Source organism: Pistacia vera, unplaced genomic scaffold (assembly GCF_008641045.1).
Source record: "Pistacia vera cultivar Batoury unplaced genomic scaffold, PisVer_v2 Contig190, whole genome shotgun sequence".
Taxonomy (NCBI): Eukaryota; Viridiplantae; Streptophyta; class Magnoliopsida; order Sapindales; family Anacardiaceae; genus Pistacia; species Pistacia vera.
In genome coordinates, this window is record NW_022195991.1 from 687,995 (window position 1) to 711,336 (window position 23,342).

Here is a 23,342-nt window from a genome sequence, read left to right on the forward strand (position 1 = left end):
AAAATTATATTAACTTCTCAACATTATTGACAGATTTTAGTAAAAACGTTTTTTTCCTTCAAATTTAAACAAAATAACCTAGTAGTCCATTAGAAATAGGAGTAAGGATCATATTTCTATGATCAGCATTCAACAAGTGTTCAGTGTTCACTACAAAAAATGCCAAACACAAGGGTTAGGGTTGTATTTTTAAAACTATGGTTGTTCAAAAAGGCCAAACAGAAGGTTTTCTATTAAACAAAAAACCTTTAACCTTTTTTAAAAAGTTGAGGGAGTTGACGTTTGATGAGGAGGACATAATTGTAATAGAATTAATATCTTAGAGGTGAAAATTAAATTTAAAATATTTTGGGGCAGTTGCCCCTCATGGTCCGCCCCTGATTAAGACCGTCGTATGATAATTCAGTCAATTTTAGACGGCACTGATAGACAGGTGTCTTCTTTTCTCTGCCACAAGCCCACTCTTCTTCAAACGGAAATTCTGGTGGGTATTATTTATAATTTATTTCACTGCAGTCCTTGAATTCCCTCATATTTAAAAACCTAATTAAAAAGACAAAAAATTCAAGAAACTGGAGGCTCTCAGCGCAACAGAACAGCTGAGACGGCGGGGCCTACACTCGACGCTTAAGTCAAGCCCCATGAAACACCAGCCATCCATGCAACGAATCAAATCTTACGCTCTCAATTCTTTATCTTCTCCTCACTCACGCCAAACGACGCTGTACGCGATAAGACGCGCGACGATCTCCTCACCGCCGAATTTTCAACTCTCAGTCTTCGGAGCTCCACCTGTCACTGACTCAGCTCTCCACAGCGTTTGATACGGTAAGGCCTGTCGAGTTACGCTCTTATAATTTTTTTATTATTTCTTCCTCTCTGAAGTTTCCTGTATTCTCGGCGACAAGATAGGCACGCATTTTGAGGATTTTTTTTGTCTTTTTATTTTCTAATTAAATTTATATTAAATTGAGAGTGTCGTTTTCTTCAACTGATTCGAAATTCATCTTCCTCTGAATCATTCCATTCCAGTTATTTATTTTCTTATTATTAATTTTTTAATTTGTTATTCGAGTTCAAATGATTTCATTTACTAGTAAAACAACTTGACAACAGGTCAATTTGTCAACTTGAAAAGTTCAAATTTGGTGGCTGTTGCTTCATGGAAAGTTACTGTATATAAAGATACGCTTGCGTTTTGCTCAACAAGTCGCGTATCATTTTGCAGGTTTTTCCCACCGACAAGCTTATTCGTCTTCCGTATTAACCAACTCAACAGTAAGCTTTCGAATTCTTTTTTTTTATTATTATTATTATTTTAATTTTGATGGAGTTTTCTGCTTTCTTGTGAAATTTAGCCAATTTATGTGTGTATTTATTGTGAAATTCTGAAATTATTGATTAATGAAGAGAATTGATCTAGCGAATCTCGAATCTTTAGTAAAATGGAAATTATTATTGTTATTTTTTTATTTAACAAGTTTAGCAGCTGATAGATGCTAGAGGAGTAATAAGGTATTCTCGTTAAGCGTGAATTTAACACGTTTAATATGTTAAGCTGGATTTAATTTTTTATTTTTATTTTTGGGGGTTCAAAATATGAAATAATCATTTTATTTAACGCAGAGCATGTTTGACAAAGAATTCTTCACGGAATATGGTGAGGCAAGTCAATATGAAATACAGGAAATAATAGGCATAGGAAGCTATGGCGTCGTTGCGTCTGCTGTTGATACCCACACAGGGGAGAGGGTAGCTATTAAGAAGATGAAAGATGTGTTTGAGCATGTTTCTGATGCCACGAGGATTTTAAGAGAAATTAAGCTCCTTCGGATGCTGCGACATCAAGACATTGTGGAAATAAAGCATATAATGCTTCCTCCTTGTCGAAGAGAATTTAAAGATATGTATGTTGTTTTTGAGCTGATGGAAGCTGATCTCGACCAAGTTATAAAGGCAAATGATGATCTCATTCCTGAGCATCATAAGTTTTTCTTATACCAGCTTCTTCGAGCTCTCAAATATATTCACTCGGGTTAGTTCTTTCTTATCGCGTCGTCGTCGATGTAATAAAGATCTTTCTGATGATTTTGTCTTCATTTTACCAGCAAATGTTTTTCATCGTGATTTAAAGCCAAAAAATATTCTTGCTAATGCGGACTGCAAACTGAAGATTTGTGATTTTGGGCTTGCGCGTGTATCATTTACTGATGCTCCTTCTGCTATTTTTTGGACTGTATGTGTTTCCTTCATTCAATATAGTTGTCACTTATAGTACTATATTAGCATTTATCAGCTTTTTTAACGCATTAGTCCTTTAACAATGCATTGTACTTCATATTGATTTTATGTTGTAGCCTCTAATCAATATATTTGCTTTTCCAAGGATTATGTGGCGACTCGATGGTATCGTGCTCCTGAACTCTGTGGTTCATTTTTCTCCAAGGTATGGGTTACTGATTTTGTTTTTAACTAGCTCGCAATTATTTGTTTTTGAATTATAACATATTTCTTTTGAATGAAATTGCTTTAAGTATTTAGTAATGCGTTTTCTGAAATTTCTTCTTCTGCAGTACACCCCTGCTATTGATATATGGAGCATAGGATGCATATTTGCAGAATTGATAACGGGAAGACCTTTGTTTCCTGGGAAGAATGTGGTGCAACAACTGGACCTCGTGACTGATTTGCTTGGCACTCCTTCCATGGAATCCATAGCAGCGGTTGTTACCTTTATCTATCTCTTTGCTTTTGCAGAAGTTTTTGTTTAATTAATTTCCTATCAAGTTAAAACATAATTCTTATTCTAGTTCTGTCAAAGTCACTGTCTCTCAGCATTTCCAATTGTTCCTTTTGGCCACAGATTCGGAATGAAAAGGCTAGAAGATATTTGAGTAGCTTGTGGAAAAAGCACCCTGTTCCTTTTTCACAAAAATTCCCTGGTGCAGATCCACAAGCTTTGCGTTTACTTGAGCGCTTGCTTGCATTTGATCCTAAAGATCGTCCATCTGCTGAAGAGATAAGAATTACTGAAATCGAGTTTAAATGGCCTTTTGTACATCATTATATTTGTGGAGTGAGTATAATGTAAATTTTGTGTGCATCTCTTTCCTCACCCTGGTCATTGTTCTCTTAACAGGCTTTAGCTGATCCATATTTTCGTGGGCTGGTAAATGGGAAAGATGAAATATCTAGGCAACCCATTTCAAAACTTGAGTTTGAATTTGAAAGGAGGAAACTGACAAACGAGGATGTAAGAGAGCTAATTTATAGAGAGGTACTGGAGCAACTGATGCTAGCTTTTGTTGGCATTACATTATCTCAGTTTCATCTTAAAGTGCTTTCCTTGTCCTTATGGTATACCTTCTGTTAAATGTGAGCAGATCCTAGAGTATCATCCACACATGCTGCAAGAGTACCTTCAAGGCACAGACCATACTGGCTTTATGTATCCAAGGTCAGGAACTCAACTGTTTTTACTGCTGATGTTTTAATATTTGCAGAAACAAAAACTGCGGAACCCTTGTTTAGGTGCCATGCATGGTTGTGAGGATATTGCTAGTTACCTAGAAACCCTTTGAATAAACCAAACATACGGTTGACAACTATGTCAATAGTCATTAGTCTGTAGATGTATCACTTGTTTACAACTTAAATATGATGCTCTCCATAGCAAAAGGTTCTTATTGATAAGATAAAACCGTCACCAAACATGCAATGAATTTGATAAGTGTATGATTAACAATAATGTTGAAAGCTTTTATCCCAAAGAAATGAAACAAGTGTAAACATATATGAGATGTTTCTCCATACCAAAAGGTGCCTCTGTAGAAGGAGACTCCCATCACCTGTGGGCTTTGGCATTGAAATTGTTAAAGCTGTAGATAGCATTGCTTCATCATTCTCATGGATCACAGTACCTTTAAGTGTTCCCATTACTGCATCATTTGTCATGTCCACAGGTCAGTTATGGTATTTTTCTTGTCAAAACCCAAGTTCTGACAGTCCACTTCAATTTGCAATACGATTTTAATTTGTTGAAACTTACAAAATTATCAGATAGGACTATGCCAAATGGAGATCCGTTTAATTGCTAGTTTTGTGCATTAAGGAAAATTATGAAGAGCACTTTGGAACTTAAGAAATCTAAGATCTTCTTGGCTTCGTTTGGTTGGTTTTTGGGAATACTACTTTTAGTATTCCCAAAAAAGTTAAACAGTAAACTACCCAAAAACTCACAATATTATTCAATTTTATTCAACTTTTTTTAAACCCCCTAATTTGTTAATTTAATTAAATACCCTTAAATATTTTTTTTAAAATTGCAAAAACACCTCAACAATCCACATTTACCAGATTTCGGCCACCACTGCTGGAAAATGACCGGAATCTGGTAGGATGGCGCACTACCTGCTGAATCTGGCTGGTAGTGCGTTGATCTAGCCTTTTTCGGCCAGATCCACGCTGGATCTGGCCGGAAAATGTCAGATCTAAGGCCAAAGATCTGGCCGTTGGCCGTAACCAGTCGGTAACGACGATCAACAAATGGTTGTCGTTGACCATCAACGACGACCGTTTGTTGGCCGTCGTTGACGAGCAAATACGGCCAGATCTGGCCGTCAATGGTCTGGTCGGAAAATGCTATATTGGTTCACGACCGGCAAGATCCAGTCGGTCATGCGCCGATACAGCGACTCTGGCCACCCTCCGGCGGTGGTGGTCGGCTATCCGTATTTGAGGATGGGTTGGGAGTGTTTTTGTTAACTTTTAATGTTTTATTATAGGGGGTGTTTTGTAAAAAAACAAACATAAGGGGTATTTTATTAATTTATAAATCCTATATCGTAATACCCGTCCAATTCAACTTTTTTTTTAACTTTTTTCAAAAAACTTTTCTCAAAAACACAAAATTGTGAACCAAATGGAGCCCTTGCCTTCTAGTGAGCATATTTAGTGTCTAAGCAAATCTTAGCAATAAACAGTACTTTTACTGCAACATAAATTTGAATATAACTAGTTGCTGTTTCCTCTTTAAGAATCGTTTTCTGTATTACGGCAGGAGTGACAATAAACTAGCTAAGTTGATCGTCGGGTCTAGAACTTGGCATCTTGTTATCTCCTTACTTATTATCATCTTATTATTTCTAAGAAGAAATTATTGACTACCAACTATGGTTTTTTATCAACAGTGGTATTGAACTGTTTAAGCGACAGTTTGCCCGTCTTGAGGAGCAGTATGGTAAAAGAGAAAGAAGCATCCCACTCCAAAGAAAATATACTTCCTTGCCAAGGTAAAGTGGTTAAAAGGAAAAAAAAAACCCACTGCATGCATTATATCATTTTTGGTATACTGATTGTTTTCCCTTTGTTTGTTACAGGGAAAGAATCAGTTCCGATGATGAGTCCACTGATCTAACTGATCTTACAAAAAAGCGAACTGCTTCTGTTACTCGGGCAACTCTTCAGAGCCCTCCAAAGTTGCAGGATTTTGCGGATTTGAAATCTGCTAACAGAACTGCTTCTTTGCAGAATGGCTCTAGCCATCGAAAGTGTGGAGCCCTTTTGAGGAGTGATAGCATTAATGCTTCAAAGTGTGTTGATGTGAGCAAATGAGAGGCTCCTCAGTTAGCGGACAGAGACAAAGAGAAAGGTACCTAATAAATCATGATCCCTCAAGTCTTGGAAAATTCTTCTGCAAGGAAGTTATGTTATTGTTAACATATATTATTTTATATAACCATTGATGTAATTGGATCCAGCCAATCTCTACAGATACAATTCTCTTATCATATTTTTAGAGAGAAGGTGCCACCTGCAGCTATCCCTCCATTTAATGACCTTACTTCCAAAATTTTTGAAGATGATTAACAATTCTACAACTAATTGTAGACTAATTTGTTAACCTTCAAATGTTGTATTATCTTACTTTATATGATTGAAATTTTAGTGGTAGGCTCTCCAAATAGCTATATTGTAGTATGCAGCTTTTGTCAATATGTGTTTGAATGAGATTTCTATTATTCGTCCAATAAAGTTTTAGGCGAACAGTCAGGTATATGGTTCACTCTCAAGTTTCGAATTCGAGTTTGTAAAACAAGGTCGAGAGATTTTTGGATTATGACTAAAAATGATTTTTACAACTACTCATTCATCGTAGAATTTATTGCTGATTAAATTGAAATAGATGTTGAAAATTTGAGACACGACTCGGTTAATGGTTTTTGCAATAGTTTACTTATCTACACTGTTTTAGATACAATGGAATGGGATTTATTTATTACCATTGAGAAGGGCATTAGGTTATACAAGAAGAGTGATTTTAAGTTTCAGAGTGAACCCTAGAAACTCGACGACAAAGGCTCCTCTTGATCATTGCCAAACACACCCTTATCAAGAACCCAATCCTCAATCATTGCCTGAGAATTCAATGGCTGATCAACAGGCTTAAGGTGCCCTGCTCCCAACAGAACAACATGGCTTAAACCTCCCCGTTTGTGCAGATACCTAGCAAGCTCTTCATCCACTCGCCAAGCTTCTCTCAGCCAACAAGAACCTCCCGATTCCTTCCCATTTCGTGCTCTTCATCCACGCCATGAGTTTCACACTCTTCATCAAATCTTCATCTAAAGCTTCCCCTACAATTGCACTACATTCTTTGAACTCTATCTGATGCAGGAGCAAAAAGAAAAGAGAAATAAAAAATTATTATGTTATGTTGACTTTTGTTTTGTCTGACGGAAGAGAAGTAGCCTTAACTTTCATTTAGAAGTCTATAAATAAAATTTTGCTTTGTCTTTGTAAGTATTTCTACATATTATCCTTAACTTAGTCAACCAAGGTGACCTTTTGATTAATCTTGTCACAGTGAGGTTTATTCTAACCTCACCACAATTGGCATCCATAGTGGAGTTTCCAACCTCGCCAAGATTGGGGTTTCTCAACGTCCCCGGCGTCGCTATCCCTTATTTGGTTCCCAAGGCATCTTTCACCTCTTCTATCCTCAAAAACTTGGTCACCAAACTTGTTGGGTAAGGGATTTTTCTTGTAATATCATACAACGTGGCTAAAGCTGTCATGTTTTGCAACAAATTCAAGACCCCACTTCTTGTATTTCTTGCCTCACTCCATTTCCCCATTTTAACTAACTTAACTGCCTCCCTTTCGCCTTTCTGCAACTAGCTCTTTTGCCTCTCATTAATCAGACCTGAAAGGTAAGCATTTGAAGCATGAGTTGTAACTTGAGTTACTGGGTCTATTAAGCTATTAGCCCATTTTCAATCGCGCAACTCCTTGCAAGTTCACTCTTTTTGACTCTTGCAAATGCAAATTCTTCTTCAAAATGTAGTACCCAGTTGCAGGAATGTACTTTCCTGCATAGCTCTCACCAGTGACGTAATTTGGTCTGTTTTTAAACAAGGGGTCTGATTTGAGAAAACCCGTGATCGCTGCGAAAAGATGCTTAGCAACTGAGATTTGATCTCTGGGGATTTCTTCATCGTTTGCAGCAAAACTAAACCCAGTTCCAATGGGATTGTCAAGAAAAAGAAGGCCGAAGATGCGGTTCCAAGAGCCTGGGTTCGGTTCAAGGTGATGGTGTTTGACGTTTTGCTTGTGAGAGATGTTAATGCGCCAAGGACCAAGTTCAAGAAAGTTACCGATCATGGAAGAGCAGCCCGGTGTCAAGGGCTGAGTTTTTGCTTGTTGGGCCTTTTGGGCCAATTAGGCCTTGTCTTTCACGGGCCGCCCTGCAGCCAATTGATAAGTGGGTTTGGGACATGGGTGAAGTGGGTGGCTATAAAGAAAGTCTTAGGGACCCCTGAGCCTTGCGAGTGTTTTAACTTTAAAGTGGAAATTTAAGGTGTAATTTATAAACGGAAAGCATACTTTGACATGAATTTGAATTCCTATAATGAATTACTACCATGATTGATAATTGTTAATTTAATATATGTGTAATAGTTCTCCATTAGATGAGCTTATAAATGATAACTTAATAGAACTTCATTAAATGAGTATACAGATGACGTGATATATCCATCTCACCAAAGACTTTTTAAAACCTTGTAGGTTATTAGAGTAGAAAAGTTGAACTTGAACTTGCACATGAACTAGAAGATAAAACTGAGCAGTGATTGATTAGCCAACTATACTTGTGAAAAATGTGCCTTTTGGCTACAATTAATCTCTAAATAATACATATGAAATATTGTTTAGGGATAAGGTAATAGGTGAACTTCTTAAGAGTAAGTTATCCACAAACTCTTCTGAACAATATAGACATAAACAGGGAAGCGTAAGAAACCAGTAAGACTGCAATGTGATCTCTTAGATCTAATCTAAACCAAGTTCGTAACATCCAAGGTTCCAATGTACAATAAGAACAAAAAGAGAATTAGAAAGAAAAGTGGCAGTGACGCGCCAGTCCTGGCTTCACAAACACTAGAGCTTCAGGTTTTCTATGCTGCTACAAGATAAATCCAATTACATCCATGGTTTTAATTCAATATGTGTACAAATAATTTTTCACTCATTCATTTCGCAATAGATTGGTAGTTCCATTCTAGCCACTTCCGTCAAGTTGCCCGTGAGAAAGAAGGTGTGCCATGTATTTCTGCAAGCACCAAGAAAAGAGAAAACTTTTAAGAGAACATTGGAGTAATGAAAATCTTATTTGATGCAGACTCAAATAACTACCACCCCCAAACTTATCATATACGTACTATGAATTTACATGAACTGGAAAACATCCTAGTTTCTTCCACAATAGCGATCAGTATCTTTATCTTTCAGCTCAAAACCAGAATTCAGTAAAATTTGATTGGAAAATTAATAGCAATCTAACAAGCACATGAATACAGTGCAGATGTATGAGTGGATTTAAGCTGTAGGATTTGGTTATAGGTTTGATTTAATGATTTATTATGCTCCAAAAGAACTGAATAGGCCACTCCCTCAATAAATCAGATTAATAAACTACCCAATAGAAGAATAGAACTTCTCAAGTTTAAAAGTTTTCCAGGAAAGTAACTGCATGTTCAAGTGCAAGCAGTCAATTCATGATATACAGGTACTCAGGCTCAAATCTCAAGTAAGCAAATTGAAAAAGATGCTGACCTCGATTCATGACTATTTCTCACCATTTAGAACATAACCAGAGTTCAACAAACAAGGTTTTGATTTTCATTCTCATTGAAACTGTTGAATAGAAACTATCACTCCGAGGAATCATTCAACCCAAATACACAAAAAAGAAACAGAGCAAAATTGATCATGAGTTGATAGGCAGGTAGTTCTACGCAGAAGGTATCGAACACCTGATACTATAACATTGGAATTAAGCATATCCATGACATTTCATATGGTTAACTGTCGATTTTAGTCTTCTCAATATATACAATGATCCCAGTGATAAACAACCAGCAAAGAGCACACATGAAAAGAAATGATAGTCAATTACTGGCATTCTAAAGCATACCGAATGATAAGCATAAGGTGATTTCCCTTGCCGCTCAAAGTGTTTAGCCATGATGCAATACTCAATCGGACCCCATTCCTCCGTTTCGAAGCAGTTGCCAAGCGCGGCTTTGTATAACTACAAATCCATCAAAGACACAAGATATCACATCAAACACCAAACAACTGTCAAACAAACACTTGAAAACCACAAAACAAGACCTTTTAAAATTTCAAATACTCACGGACCTTAGTCGAGTCTGTTAAAAGCTCAGTCCCAGCTGGGTATGATGCATAAAATTGATCACCTCGAGAATAACCAGCCCTAGTCCTGCAACACCAAAACCAAATAAACCCATAAAAGAAAATGAGTAAAAACAATAAAAACAAAACCAAAAACAACATTGACAACAAAAACAACAACAAACCCACTTAAAGGAGAAGGCAAAAACAGCAAAAGAAAGAAATCCACAACAAGAAAAGACCAAAAATTAATTACCCACCATTGAAAGATGCAAGAAAACTTACGTGTTGCTAGTGTAAGCGTAGGTCAAGACAGCAGTAAAGCAATAGAATACAGTATAAGATATCACTCTACGAAACTTTTGAATCTTGAGAATTTCCCGGAATCCATCGTAGAGCATCATTTTGTTTAACGGTATTCAAAGATATCACTGAAATTGCAACGTTTTAAAAAAAGTCATTATTCAGACATTTTATCGAACAGGTTATTTGCATAAGCTCCGGCTTAATACGTACCCTTTTTACTCTTATAGTTACCGAATCAACGAATAATGCCCTCTAAATATAAAGAGGGAAATGCGGGATGCAAAAACTGAGTTTTGGTACAAAGTCATGTGACAGTTGTCACACCCGTTAGTTTCACACCAATTTTTTTTTCTTTTTTCACATAAACTTCCTCTTTCTTTTCATAAACCAGTGCTATGACAACTACCACATCATTTTATACAAAGACCCTTTATAAGAGTTTTTATATATTTAGTATTTCTCATATAAAAAACCTTTTAAAGGTATAAAAACCTTTTGTAACCCAACGGTAAGAGAGAAAGGTGCTCAAACTATAATCCCAAGTTTAATTCTCGACGATAATATATTTTGTACAACCTCAGAATTGTTACTAGTACCAATTAGAGTTAAACAAAGTAGAGGGATTTATAATTTGAGAAATGTTAAATGTATAAAAACTCTTTGTACAAAGTGATGTAACGGTTGTCATATCAACTACCTCATCATCGGTTTTCACATTACCTGTCCTCTTTCTTTAGTATGTTATTTTTCTTTTCCCTCAATCTTCTCTCCGTTTTGCAGATATTTTTTTTTTTAAAACCTAATTTTTTGTCCTGTATCATTGATTTTAAAAAAAAATTTCTCACCATTCTTATCTCCACTATCTTCTTTCTCTCCTATCTCTTCTTCTATTTCTTTTTACTTTTTTTTTCCCTTATATTTTCTCATGGAAAATTCTCTCTCTAAATTTTTCCTATATTATGCTTCACATTTTCTCGGAAAATTTCATCTCTAAACAAATAATATAATGCTAGTAAGCAAGTTTGTTCATAACCAAATTCAAACTCTTTAATCCTGGAAATACATCCCCTAGAAACCCAAGAATATTCCTTGAAACATTAGCGAAGTTTGCTGAAAACTTTTGCAAAGTCGTTGCATTTGTTAAACCCACAGAAATCTCTCAAGACTCAAAGGAATTATAATCAAGGCTTGCACTTTGCAAAGAAGTTGGCGCATAAAAGAAATCAAAGGGAAATATGAAAAATTGTTGTTATTAAAAAGCACTTCTTGAAGATAGATCAACCCAATAAGAGTTGGGATAGGCCCACTCTGTTTGTTCTTCATCACCTCAAGTATAGTCAATGAAGTTAAATTCCTAAGGTGAGCTGGGAGAATTCCTTTCAAGCCTAGTAAATTTAAATCTTGGTGATTTGATTCTCTCTTCCATCTCTACACTCTGTTTTTCTACATTGTTTGTTTAGAGATGAAATTTTCTAAGAAAATGTGAACCAGAATGTAGAAAAAATTTAAAGAGGGAATTTTCCTTAAAAAAATGTAAGGGAAAATAAAAAAAAGGGGAAAAGGAAAAAGAAATAGAAGAAGAGGAAGAAGATACGGGAGAGAAAGAAGATAGAGGAGATAAAAGAGTGGAGAGAAATTTTTTTAGAAAATCAATGATAAAGGAAAAAGGAAAATATTAGGTTTTTATTTTCTTATATCTACAAAAGGGAGAGAATCTTGAGGGAGAAGAAAGAAAAGAAAGAAAAAAGACTAAAGATCAAAGAGAGAGGGCAATTGATGTGACAGTAATCACATAAAGACTCTTTGTACCTTAACATTTTTCTTATAATTTATTCAACATATATAAACATCACAACATCATACAATAAAAACTACTAATTCTAGACTGATCTCTTTTAATTATAAAATTCAATAGATTTTAGAATATCCATTAAGATGTTTGAGACTTAATGAGGTACTTAAAATTTAACAATATCTCATTAAATTGATTTTATCTGAGAAAGCAAAATGAGCTAAAAGATGTTTTAATGTTCTTTTTTATTTTTTCAAACTTACAAAAGTTGAAATGAAATCTCTCTCTTTGATATCAAAAGATCTTGTATAACTTCTAGAGAATTAAACCTTAACCTTCATTTTAAATTCATAAAATAAATATTTTTATAGTCCTTTTTTGTTAATCATACCAATTGGAGTTAAATAAAACAATAAAATTTATAATTGAATAATACTATATTTCTCAAATGAAATTTTAGATTTTTCATCTTAAATGATATGTCATAAAAGGTATTTTATTCAACCCACATAAAATACAACGCACATAAAAGACTACAAATCCATACAAGAAGAGCAAATTCTAGACTGATCCTGTGAAATTGTCTGACAATGGCTGCTCTAAATCATTGCCAAACACACCCTTTTCAATAACCCAATTCTCAATCATTGCCTGAGATCTCAATGATTGGTCAGTAGGCACAAAATGGCCAGCACCCAACACCACAGCATGGCTCAAACCTCCCCATTTCTGCACATAACCAGCAAGCTCTTCATTCACCCTCCAAACCTTTCTTTCAGCCATCAAAAACTTCTCAATTCCTTCCCATTTCATTGTCTTCATCCAAGCCTCAGTTGACACCAACCCATCTCTCAAATCAAAGAACCCTTGATACAACAACACCTTACTGTTCTTCACCAAGAATTCCACCATGTATTTCACACTCTTCATCACATCTTCATGCAAAGCATCCCCCACAACATCACTACATTCACATTTTATCGAACAGGTTATTTGCATAAGCTCCGGCTTAATACGTACCTTTTTTACTCCAGTTACCGAATCAACGAATAATGCCCTCTAAATATAAAAAGGGTAATGCGGGATGCAAATCTTGTAATAAGCGATGTTACTCAAGTGATGTGATAACTGTCGTATCATTATCTTCTCTTCTTCTTTATAAACTGATAGTGTGATAGTTATGACATCATTTTGTATAAAAACTTTTATAACATTGTTTTGTATAAAAACATTTTAAACATGTAATATTTTTTATATAAAAAACTTTATAAAAGTATAAAAACCTTTTGTAGCCCAACAGTAAGTGCAACCTGTGTGCAAACTATAGTTCTAAGTTTAATTCTCGATAATAATACATTTTGTACAATCTCAAAATTGTTACTCGTACCAATTAGAGTTAAACAAAACAGAAGGATTTATAATTTGAGAAATGTTAGATGTATAAAAACTCTTTGTACAAAGTGATGTAGCAGTTACCATATCAACTACCTCATCATCGGTTTCCACATTACCTGTCCTCTTTCTTTAGTATGTTCTTTTTCTTTTCCTTCTCTTTTTTCTCTCCCTCAATCTTCTCTTCGTTTTGCTGATTTTTTTTTTTTTTAAACCTAAATTTTTTTTTTCCTTTATCATTGATTTTTTAAAAAAAAATTCTCACCATTCTTATCTCCACTATCTTCTTTCTCTCCCAGTCTCTTCTTCTATTTCTTTTTACTTTTTTTTTTTTTTACTTATATTTTCTCATAGAAAATTCTCTCTCTAAATTTTTCCTATACTATGCTTCACATTTTCTTGAAAAATTCTATCTCTAAACAAACAATATAATGCTAGTAAGCAAGTTTGTTCATAACCAAATTCAAACTCTTTAATCCTGGAAATACATCCCCTAGAAACCCAAGAATAGTCCTTGAAACATTAGCAAAGTTTGCTGAAAACTTCTGCAAAGTCGTTGCATTTGTTAAACCCACATAAATCTCTCAAGACTCAAAGGAATTATAATCAAGGCTTGCACTTTGCAAAGAAGTTGGCACAGAAAAGAAATCAGGGGGAAATATGAAAAATTGTTGTTATTAAAAAGCACTTCTTGAAGAGAAATCAACCTAGCAAGAGTTGGGATAGGCCCACTCTGTTTGTTCTTCATCACCTTAAGTATAGTCAGTGAAGTTAAGTTCCTAAGGTGCAGTGGGAGAGCTCCTTTCAGGCCCAATAAACCGATTTAAATCTTGGTGATTTGATTCTCTCTTCCATCTCTACACTCTGCTTTTCTACATTGTTTGTTTAGAGATGAAATTTTCTAAGAAAATGTGAACCAGAATGTAGAAAAAATTTAGAGAGGGAATTTTCCATGAGAAAATGTAAGAGAAAATAAAAAAAGGGAAAAAGGAAAAAGAAATAGAAGAAGAGGAGAGAAAGAAGATAGAGGAGATAAAAGAGTGGAGAGAATTTTTTTTGGAAAATCAATGATAAAGAAAAAAGAAAAATATTAGGTTTTTATTTTCTTATATCTACAAAACGGAGAGAAGATTGAGGGAGAAGAAGGAAAAGAAAGAAAAAAGACTAAAGACTAAAGAGAGAGGGCAAATGATATGTCAACTGTCACATCACTTTGTACAAAGACTCTTTGTACCTTTAACATTTTTCTTATAATTTATTCAACATTTATAAACATCACAACATCATACAATAAAAACTAATTCTAGACTGATCTCTTTTAATTATAAAATTCAATAGTTTTTAGAATATCGATTAAAATGTTTGAGACTTAATGAGATACTTAAAATTTAACAATATCTCATTAAATTGATTTTATCTGAGAAAGCAAAATGAGCTAAAAGATGTTTTAATGTTCTTTTTTAATTTTTTCAAACTTACAAAAGTTGAAATGAAATCTCTCTCTTTGATATCAAAAGATCTTGTATAACTTCTAGAGAATTAAACCTTAACCTTCATTTTAAATTCATAAAATAAATATTTTTATAGTCCTTTTTTGTTAATCATACCAATTGGAGTTAAATAAAACAATAAAATTTATGATTGAATAATACTATATTTCTCAAATGAAATTTTAGATTTTTCATCTTAAATGATATGTCATAAAAGGTATTTTATTCAACCCACATAAAATACAACGCACATAAAAGACTACAAATCCATACAAGAAGAGCAAATTCTAGATTGATCCTGTGAAATTGTCTGACAATGGCTGCTCTAAATCATTGCCAAACACACCCTTTTCAAGAACCCAATTCTCAATCATTGCCTGAGATCTCAATGATTGGTCAGTAGGCACCAAATGGCCAGCACCCAACACCACAGCATGGCTCAAACCTCCCCATTTCTGCACATAACCAGCAAGCTCTTCATTCACCCTCCAAACCTTTCTTTCAGCCATCAAAAAGTTCTCAATTCCTTCCCATTTCATTGTCTTCATCCAAGCCTCAGTTGACACCAACCCATCTCTCAAATCAAAGAACCCTTGATACAACAACACCTTACTGTTCTTCACCAAGAATTCCACCATGTATTTCACACTCTTCATCACATCTTCATGCAAAGCATCCCCCACAACATCACTACATTCATCAAAAACTATGCTTTCTTTGGCCCCCAAGGCCTTTTTCACCTCTTCAATTTGTAAAAGCGTTGTCACCAAACTTGTTTGATAAGGAATCTGCTTAGTGTAATCATACAATGTGGCTACACCTGTCATGTTTTGCAGCAAATTCAAGACCCCATTTCTAGCATTTGTTGCCTCACTCCAATTCCCCGTTTTAACTAACTTAACTGCCTCCCATTGAGCCTTTTCAATTTCACTCTTTTGCCTCTCATTGATCAAACCTGAAAAATAAGCATTTACAGCATGAGTTGTGATTTGGGTTTCTGGGTCTGTTAATCCATTCCCAATTGCAACTCCTTGCAAGTTCACTCTTTTTGACTCTGGCAAGTTCAGATTCTTCTTCAAAGTGTAGTACCCAATTGCAGGAACATACTTTCCTGCATAACTTTCACCAGTAAAATAAACCGGTCTAGTTTTAAACAATGGATCAGATTCAAGAAACCCAGAAATCGCTATGAAAAGATGCTCAGCAACGGAAAATTGATCTCTTGGGATTTCTTCTTCAGTTGCAGCAAAACTAAATCCGGTTCCAATGGGATTATCAACAAAAAGAAGGCCAAAGATGCGATTCCAAGAGCCTGAATTGGGTTCAAGGCCAAGGTGTTCGACGTTTTGCGTGTGAGAAAAGTTAACCCGCCAAGGGCCGAGTTCAAGAAAGTTACCAATCATGGATGAGCAGCCCGGGCCGCCCTGGAGCCAAATGAGAAGTGGGGTTTGAGAGAGGGGTGAAGTGGGTGTCTGTGCTTCATAGAAGGTGTAGAAAATGGCTGAGCCAGTGGTGGAGTTCACCGGAAGGTAACCGGACCTGGTGGGAAGGGCTTGTTTGGGGAGGAGAAAAGGGGGTGATAAGCATGAAATCTGGTGAAGGAAGAGCAAAAAGAGAGGGTTGAAAAGCAAGTAAAGAATTGTTTTTGAGTTCATTTTAGCTTTGAGGAATTGAAGTTTCTGGTTTGATGACTTTGATCAATCCAATATCATCAATTCGTACGTGTGAGATGACAAAGAGTTGCTTTTATGATTTACTTTACACTCTTGCATGATGCAGAAAGTGACGTACTGACGTGCATGTGGTGTTGGGACAATGGAATGGAGATAAAACTGTAACATCACACACAGTTTTTAAGTTTAATTTTATTTTAAAAGTGTTTGATTCGAGGCTTTTGATATAAAGTTTGAGTGTTTGACAGATAAAATATAATTTCACGCATGAAAAGATAAAAACAGAAGAAATTTTTTTTTTATTTAATATGTTGGATTAGACCCATTAAACCTACTGATTTATAAAATAGAGTAATTATTTCAAGATCTTATTAAGTGAGAGTCATCTCTGTCTCAAATTCTGTGATAACATGCAACAGAAAATATTATTTAATTAATTATAAATGGTCGTCGTCTTCATCAATAAGAGAGATCGAGACACAAAGATGAGTTTATTTTTTCTTAAGGAAGAGATTACGTCAGTACATCTAAATATCCCCGGCCCAGCCCACGCAGCCTGGGGTCAATTTAGAAAGTGCAAGCCCGGACCCAAGGAAAAGTCCGAGTTTTTATTACCTTATCATAGAGCTGGGCATTTGGGACTAGGTCCAAAAGTCCAGCTCCAAAACCCGGATCTAGGACCGAGCCTAGGAGGTCTACTCCCAAAACGGGACCTCGGAGGTCTACTCCCAAAACGGGACTAGGCCTAAGGAGGAGGGCCCTCCTCCAAGGCCCGGGCCTGGACCGGTCCCTGACTGGGCCCAACAAATTTTGTATTTTTTCAATATAATCCCCTACCAAATTACATAAAACTCCCTATTAATTTTAAAATAAATATAAATTATGAGGGCTAAAATAAAATTTTATAAAATTTATATAAAAAAAAATCTTCCAAGTCTATAAAATTTATAAATTTTACCCATAAAAAATACTAAAAACCCCTTATAAAATTTTGTTTTGCCCCCAAAATATAAAAAAATTGAGGGGGCAAAAAAAATTATTCAAGCCCATGGGACCAGTCCCTACCAAGCCTAGTCCGGATCCTAATTTTTCTCATCCAAACAGGCCCAAGCCTAGTCCTCTACTTTATCATGAGGAGCATCTCTATCATGGGCCTTAATCAATGATACCTGGGCCGGGCTTCGTATAGCCCGGGTTTTAAACATGCCCGGGGCTTAGATACCCCAGACCCGGGCCAGATAAAATTTACAGCCCTTATATGCTTAATTATTCTTCAATCTTCAATAAACATCTTATTTAAATAGGTTTTAAATTAATCATTTGTTATAATCAGGGCTTGTTAAAATGAAATTTAAAAATAATTTCATCATATTTTAACCTGTTGAATTATAATTTATGTAATTATTAATTAGTGTTTCAAATTAAATAAAACATTTAAGTTATTAAAACCTGATCCATTATTTGTATATAAACTCTCTAACGAGGATTAATTATATTTTTTCTTTTATGTTAAGGATATGTACTTTTAATATTTAGTACAACTTATTTAAATTTTGTTTCATTTTAGACTTGCTTTTTGGTGTTAAATCGACTATAAATAATTAAATATATTGTTTTTTAGTATATTGCATAATTTTTAAAATTATGCAATATTAAATCACTAAAATGTTTGTTACTATTTTTATTTTTAATAATGATTGATAATTAGGAAAAAGGGTGTTGGTGCGGGTGGTGCCTAATAACTGCCTATACTTTACCTCTATAGATAAAATAATAATACTATCTATCTCAAGTTTGTATCCCATGTGATATTAATTAATTATTTTCATATAATTTATCATCTTATTTTATTTTTTTACCTGAAAATAACAACTGATATAGTGTTACATTAATGATATTTTAAAGTTGAGAATAAACGTTGAGATATACTTATCTATTATCTTATAATAGGAATAAGATTCACATAGCATAATTTCCTTTTTCATTAAGGGTATGCTTGGGAGTTTTTTTTTTTTTTTTTCACTGGTTTTGGAGGGTTTTTAATTACATTGGTTTTGAGATGTTTTAAAATCATTACTTACCAGATTTTTTATGCACTGGTTTTAACTGGCTTAAAAACCCTCTAGAACTAGTGTAGTGTATTTTTTAGGGGTTTATAAAACACCCCAAATCGGGATGTTTTGGTTGATTTTAAAATTTTATTCCACAAATACCCTATCCACTATAAAACTATTTCAATTATATCAAAAAACAAAAAATTTAATCATATTATTCGCGTCTCCAACCATATTAAATATAAAATAATTTTAAGCAATCATAAAAAAAAATTATTAAAATCTCATTTTTAGATGCTTTCTTGGAGAAGTTGAGTTACAATTTTTCAATCATTCCAGATGCTACAAAGAATGACGAAGAAAAATAAGAAGACTTTATCACATTTGAAGTTGTAAAATACTAATAAATATAAAACAAATAAAGAAACTTTACCTTGTAATTGAAAAAACAAAACTCCCAAGTATTGGTTAAAGTTGTGGTATTTTTATGGGCATATATGTAAATTTATCATTTTAAAAAACTGTCAGAACTGTTGGAAAATAAACTCCCAAAAGCAAGTTGGGTGTTTCAAAAACCTCTATTAAAAATCCCTCAAAACCGTTATAGTGGTTTACCATCAAAACCGCTACGGTGATTTACCTTTAAAACCACTACGGTAGTTTACCCTCAAAACCACTCAAGTGATTTACCCTCATAAACGCTATTATGAAACTCCTAAGCGGACGTTAAAAGAACTTGTTTAAAAAAAATATATACTATTAATACACAAGGTTATTATCATAGTAATAATTTTTTACAATATTAAAAAAATTAAACTATCGTTTACCAAATCAATGATAATAACCCCAAATTTTAAAAATGAAATAAAATTGATCAATAATAATTTAATTTACTAAAGTCATATAACATTTCTTAGTCAATACCATCAAAGCATCTAGTCAAGGATTCAACCATATATTATGAATTGTGTCCACACTTGCCCTAATAATAGTCAATATACTTTATGTCACAACTATAAAATTCCACATTTTGTGTCCAATCAATGCACCCATCACCAAAGTCCAATTTCTCATCCACTTGTTAAGAACAATTTACTTGACTTAAAAAGTCATATTTATTCATAATATTTTTAAGTCAATACTATCCAAAGTTCTCAAACATTAGTAAACGTTAATTAATAATTACAAGAAATTACCATTTATTTTAGCATAAACGACTTTTTCGCACCCAAGGCTTCCCTTAATGACACTTTTCCACCCAAAAAGTTTCAAAATATCAATTTCTTACTCAAATTTTATATTCCGTTAATACTCAAAATATACTTCACTTTCTCAGCTGACATTTGATGAGTTACTAAGAGCAAGGATAAGAGGAATTTTATATTGTGGAGGCTGGTGAATTGAATGATGGTGATCAATTGAAACTTCGTTGTCGGAATCAATCAGAAATCAGCTAAGAAAATGAAACCCCAGCTTTGTGGTGACCGAAAATCAGCGAAAAATTAAGTGTTGAAGTGAGAGGGATTTTACAGAGAGGAAACCAAATGTTCAAATGGTGGTGGAGATAATTTTTGTCACTGAAATCAGCTTTGGATAGTAACGAAATATTAACTTTTGATAGGAAAATGATGTTTTGAAACTTTTTGGGTGAGAAAGAGTCATTAAGGCAAACCTTGGGTGGGAAAAAGTCGTTACTCATTATTTTTATAGAGAATTTTGATTAAAAAAAAAAAAAAAAATCATCTTGTATCATTATCCAATGCTAGTTAATGAGTTTATCAATTGTTCTGCTCGTGATTTTAAGAAACATTTATGTTTGGCATATGCCTATTTGGATTGAGATCATTAGAGATGATTTTGTACTACAATTTAGTAGGGGAACTTTAGGACACCCGTGTCGAAATATATCGAGTAACTCTAAAGCATGTGTAATAGCTCTTTATTGTACCAAAAAAAAAAAAAAAACGAAAAACCTTCTAATGTTTTTGTAATAACAAAAATTCATTTGTCATTAATAAACTGTTAATAAAATATTTATTTTAACACTTAAAACGTAACGAAAATAGAATTTTTGTTATTTCCGAAACTTAGGAGATTAATGTCATTAGACTCAATATAAAACTAAACACAAGTCTTTCTTCGTAGTTTCGTCATGCATGGATTCCGGTATTACAATTTCCTCAGCCTACATTTTCCATTTCATTTCGTGTTGGAAATTTGGGATATAAATAAATAAAAATTTAGTGTTTACTTTAAATAGAATAATAGAATAAAGGTTTAAAAAGTTAATCAAATGGGGGGTTATATCAGTGCAGTATAAGTGGACGAGTTTCTCGATATTTTAACAGTATCTATCTCGTCAAAATGAGGTTAATCTTAATCAAGCATCTTATTTTGATATTGCATGCATTAACCGTCAATAAACTTCATCACAATTTGAAAAGTCAACACTATTTTGTCTACAAAAGCCACCAATTCTACAAGAATTTCCATATCACAAACCCAAATCAAAGGCCAAAAACTCCTCAAAACCAAAATGCAGTTAACCACCGCCGTCGATGTGCTCCTCCTCTTCACTTCCCTTTACTTCATTTCATCCTCTTCATCATCTCCTCTCTTCCCCAACGAAGCCCTCCCCACCAAGTCCGGTTATCTTCCGGTGAACCCCGCCACCAGCTCCGCCATTTTCTACACCTTCTACGAAGCACAAACACCCACTTCACCCCTCGCAGAAACCCCACTTCTCATTTGGCTTCAGGGTGGCCCTGGCTGCTCGTCCATGATTGGTAACTTTTTTGAACTTGGCCCTTGGCGGGTTAACTCTTCTCAGAGTCAAAACGTCGAAGACCTTAAACTTGAACCCAATTCTGGCTCTTGGAACCGCATCTTTGGCCTTCTTTTTCTTGATAGTCCTATTGGAACCGGGTTTAGTTTTGCTGCAAGTAATGAGGAGATCCCAAGAGATCAACTTTCTGTTGCTAAGCATCTTTTTATAGCCATTAATGGGTTCCTTGAGTCTGATCCCTTGTTTAAAAACAGACCTCTTTATGTTACTGGTGAGAGTTACGCAGGAAAATATGTTCCTGCAATTGGGTACTATATTTTGAAGAAGAATTTGCAATTGCCAGAGTCTAAAAGGGTGAACTTGCAAGGAGTTGCAATTGGTGATGGGCTAACAGACCCAGTAATTCAAGTTAACACTCATGCTTTAAATTCTTATTTTTCAGGTTTGATCAATGAGAGGCAAAAGAATGAAATGGAGAAAGTTCAATGGCGGGCTGTTAAGTTAGTCAAAATGGGGAATTGGAGTGCGGCAAGATATGCAAGAATTGAGATTTTGCAATTGTTGCAAAGCATGACTGGTTTACCCAATTTGTATGATTATAGCAAAAAGGTTCCTTATCAAACATATTTGGTGACTAGGCTTATGAATATTGGTGAGGTTAAAAAGGTCTTCTGGGCCAAAGAAAGCATAGTTTTTGATGAATGTAGTGATGTTGTTGGGGATGCTTTGCATGAAGATGTGATGAAGAGTGTGAAACACATGGTGGAATTCTTGGTGAAGAACAGCAAGGTGTTGTTGTATCAAGGGTACTTTGATTTGAGAGATGGGCCGGTGTCAACTGAGGCTTGGGTGAAGACAATGAAATGGGAAGGAATTGAGAAGTTTTTGATGGCTGAAAGAAAGGTTTGGCGAGTGAATGAAGAGCTTGCTGGTTGGGTGCAGAAATGGGGAAGTTTGAGCAATGTTGTTTTGTTTGGTGCTGGGCATCTTGTGCCTGCTGACCAGCCACTCAATTCTCAGGCAATGATTGAGGATTGGGTTCTTCAAAAAGGCTCGTTTGACAATAGCCAATAAGGCAATCTTCATCGAAATTTATTCTCATGTCTAGTATTTTAAGATCACTCCACTAGTTTTTTATTACTCAAATTTCTGGCAAAAGTTCAAAATGAAGGCACCCAACTCATCGATTGTATAATTTTGGCTCTTGTATTGGCATTATTTGGTGCTTTAGCATCAAAATTATAGATAAAAATAAACTCTTTTCTTTCAAAAGCTAATTTTGCCTGATTTTTGCTGAAAAAACATCAAAATTTATGGAAAGAGAGCATGGATTATGATGATGTAATGGCGTTTGGAGGCGGGTTTGTGAAGAGAAAATGGTGGGTGAGTGAGATTGCTCCCACAACAACCCAACAAAGCACAAAACCCGTACTATGATGCCATGAAAATTTGATGTTTTGGGCTTCAAAGGCAGGGCATCCTGCAGAAAACCTGCAGGTTTTTGAGAGCCATTGATTTGTTTTGCTCTCCCCTGTTTGCCTCCGCCCATAACTCTCAGGAACATGTAAAGCTTTCTACCATTTGAGAAAAATTTAGAGAAACTCGATAAGGGTAAAGGAAGATAATACAAAACTCTGAGTTCAGTAGCTTTCATGCAGCTAAAAAATACAAGCGGTTGCGAAAGCTCTGGACAGAAAATGGCTGCGACTGAGATAAACCCTAGATCGAGATCTCAGCTTTATATAGACACAGTGCAGAGGATAGGGAAGGTTGATCACGTGAGCTCTCACGTGACATCAAAACAGATCCGAATATCCCAAATGAGTGTAGACTCTTTTTTTTTTAGTTTGAAATAACATTTTAAAATTATTTTATATCCTCAATTAATAAGTTTAAGTTTGAAGATTGAAATTATGCATAAATTATTATTATTTTTAAGATTTATTTTTATTTTTATAAATCTTATGAAATCTTATTTAAATACTCAAAAATATATTATAATTTATGTTAAAAAAATAATACAAAATAAATAATAATGCTCTCAAATTTATCTGAATATTCAGTATCTTTTTTTTCAAAAAAATATAATAAACTATAACTAAAACTACTCAATTTGTATTAATTTTTAAGTTTCAAATACAAAGATGTGAAAAT

General features: G+C 34.5%; 4 protein-coding genes and 1 pseudogene across 6 annotated transcripts; 2 read left to right on the forward strand and 3 right to left on the reverse strand.

Moving 5' to 3' along the window:
- Nucleotides 1–635: 635 nt before the first annotated feature.
- LOC116127244 (mitogen-activated protein kinase 12) lies at nucleotides 636–5,952 on the forward strand. Of its 2 annotated transcripts, none has more exons than XM_031412885.1 (11): nucleotides 636–828; nucleotides 1,117–1,278; nucleotides 1,627–2,035; nucleotides 2,109–2,236; nucleotides 2,387–2,446; nucleotides 2,574–2,723; nucleotides 2,864–3,019; nucleotides 3,140–3,277; nucleotides 3,384–3,457; nucleotides 5,190–5,291; nucleotides 5,379–5,952. In XM_031412885.1, the coding sequence occupies exons 3-11, from the start codon at nucleotides 1,630–1,632 to the stop codon at nucleotides 5,611–5,613; spliced, it is 1,449 nt and encodes a 482-aa protein (XP_031268745.1). In that variant the 5' UTR covers nucleotides 636–828; nucleotides 1,117–1,278; nucleotides 1,627–1,629; the 3' UTR covers nucleotides 5,614–5,952. The 2 variants fall into 2 exon arrangements, with proteins under 2 accessions (XP_031268745.1, XP_031268744.1); XM_031412884.1 differs by having other exon boundaries at nucleotides 637–828; nucleotides 1,229–1,278.
- A 1,010-nt stretch (nucleotides 5,953–6,962) lies between these two features.
- LOC116127302 lies at nucleotides 6,963–7,662 on the reverse strand (annotated as a pseudogene).
- A 628-nt stretch (nucleotides 7,663–8,290) lies between these two features.
- LOC116127245 lies at nucleotides 8,291–10,376 on the reverse strand. Of its 2 annotated transcripts, XM_031412886.1 has the most exons (5): nucleotides 10,213–10,376; nucleotides 9,982–10,127; nucleotides 9,703–9,784; nucleotides 9,476–9,592; nucleotides 8,291–8,611 (listed from the first exon to the last, which is right to left on the reverse strand). In XM_031412886.1, exons 2-5 carry the CDS (start codon nucleotides 10,098–10,100, stop codon nucleotides 8,561–8,563), a joined length of 369 nt encoding a protein of 122 aa, XP_031268746.1. In that variant the 5' UTR covers nucleotides 10,101–10,127; nucleotides 10,213–10,376; the 3' UTR covers nucleotides 8,291–8,560. The 2 variants fall into 2 exon arrangements, with proteins under 2 accessions (XP_031268746.1, XP_031268747.1); XM_031412887.1 differs by lacking the exon at nucleotides 10,213–10,376 and having other exon boundaries at nucleotides 9,982–10,206.
- A 1,902-nt stretch (nucleotides 10,377–12,278) lies between these two features.
- LOC116127324 (serine carboxypeptidase-like 50) lies at nucleotides 12,279–16,220 on the reverse strand. Its single transcript, XM_031412976.1, has 2 exons — nucleotides 15,312–16,220; nucleotides 12,279–12,703 (listed from the first exon to the last, which is right to left on the reverse strand). Exons 1-2 carry the CDS (start codon nucleotides 16,077–16,079, stop codon nucleotides 12,356–12,358), a joined length of 1,116 nt encoding a protein of 371 aa, XP_031268836.1. The 5' UTR covers nucleotides 16,080–16,220; the 3' UTR covers nucleotides 12,279–12,355.
- Nucleotides 16,221–20,883: 4,663 nt separating this feature from the next.
- On the forward strand, nucleotides 20,884–22,953 carry LOC116127389 (serine carboxypeptidase-like 50). Its single transcript, XM_031413034.1, has one exon. It carries the CDS (start codon nucleotides 20,940–20,942, stop codon nucleotides 22,260–22,262), a length of 1,323 nt encoding a protein of 440 aa, XP_031268894.1. The 5' UTR covers nucleotides 20,884–20,939; the 3' UTR covers nucleotides 22,263–22,953.
- Nucleotides 22,954–23,342: the final 389 nt, after the last annotated feature.

Coding starts and splice junctions, on each gene's coding strand:
- LOC116127244 (XM_031412885.1), top strand. CDS start 1,630: ATGTTTGACAAAGAATTCTTCACGGAATATGGTGAGGCAAGTCAATAT. Junction 2,237..2,386: donor CTTCTGCTATTTTTTGGACT/GTATGTGTTTCC, acceptor TGCTTTTCCAAG/GATTATGTGGCGACTCGATG. Junction 3,458..5,189: donor ACTGGCTTTATGTATCCAAG/GTCAGGAACTCA, acceptor TTTTATCAACAG/TGGTATTGAACTGTTTAAGC.
- LOC116127245 (XM_031412886.1), bottom strand. CDS start 10,100: ATGATGCTCTACGATGGATTCCGGGAAATTCTCAAGATTCAAAAGTTT. Junction 9,785..9,981: donor TACGCTTACACTAGCAACAC/GTAAGTTTTCTT, acceptor TTGGTGTTGCAG/GACTAGGGCTGGTTATTCTC. Junction 8,612..9,475: donor CACCTTATGCTTATCATTCG/GTATGCTTTAGA, acceptor TGGTGCTTGCAG/AAATACATGGCACACCTTCT.
- LOC116127324 (XM_031412976.1), bottom strand. CDS start 16,079: ATGATTGGTAACTTTCTTGAACTCGGCCCTTGGCGGGTTAACTTTTCT. Junction 12,704..15,311: donor TGAAGAGTGTGAAATACATG/GTGGAATTCTTG, acceptor GTGAAATACATG/GTGGAATTCTTGGTGAAGAA.
- LOC116127389 (XM_031413034.1), top strand. CDS start 20,940: ATGCAGTTAACCACCGCCGTCGATGTGCTCCTCCTCTTCACTTCCCTT.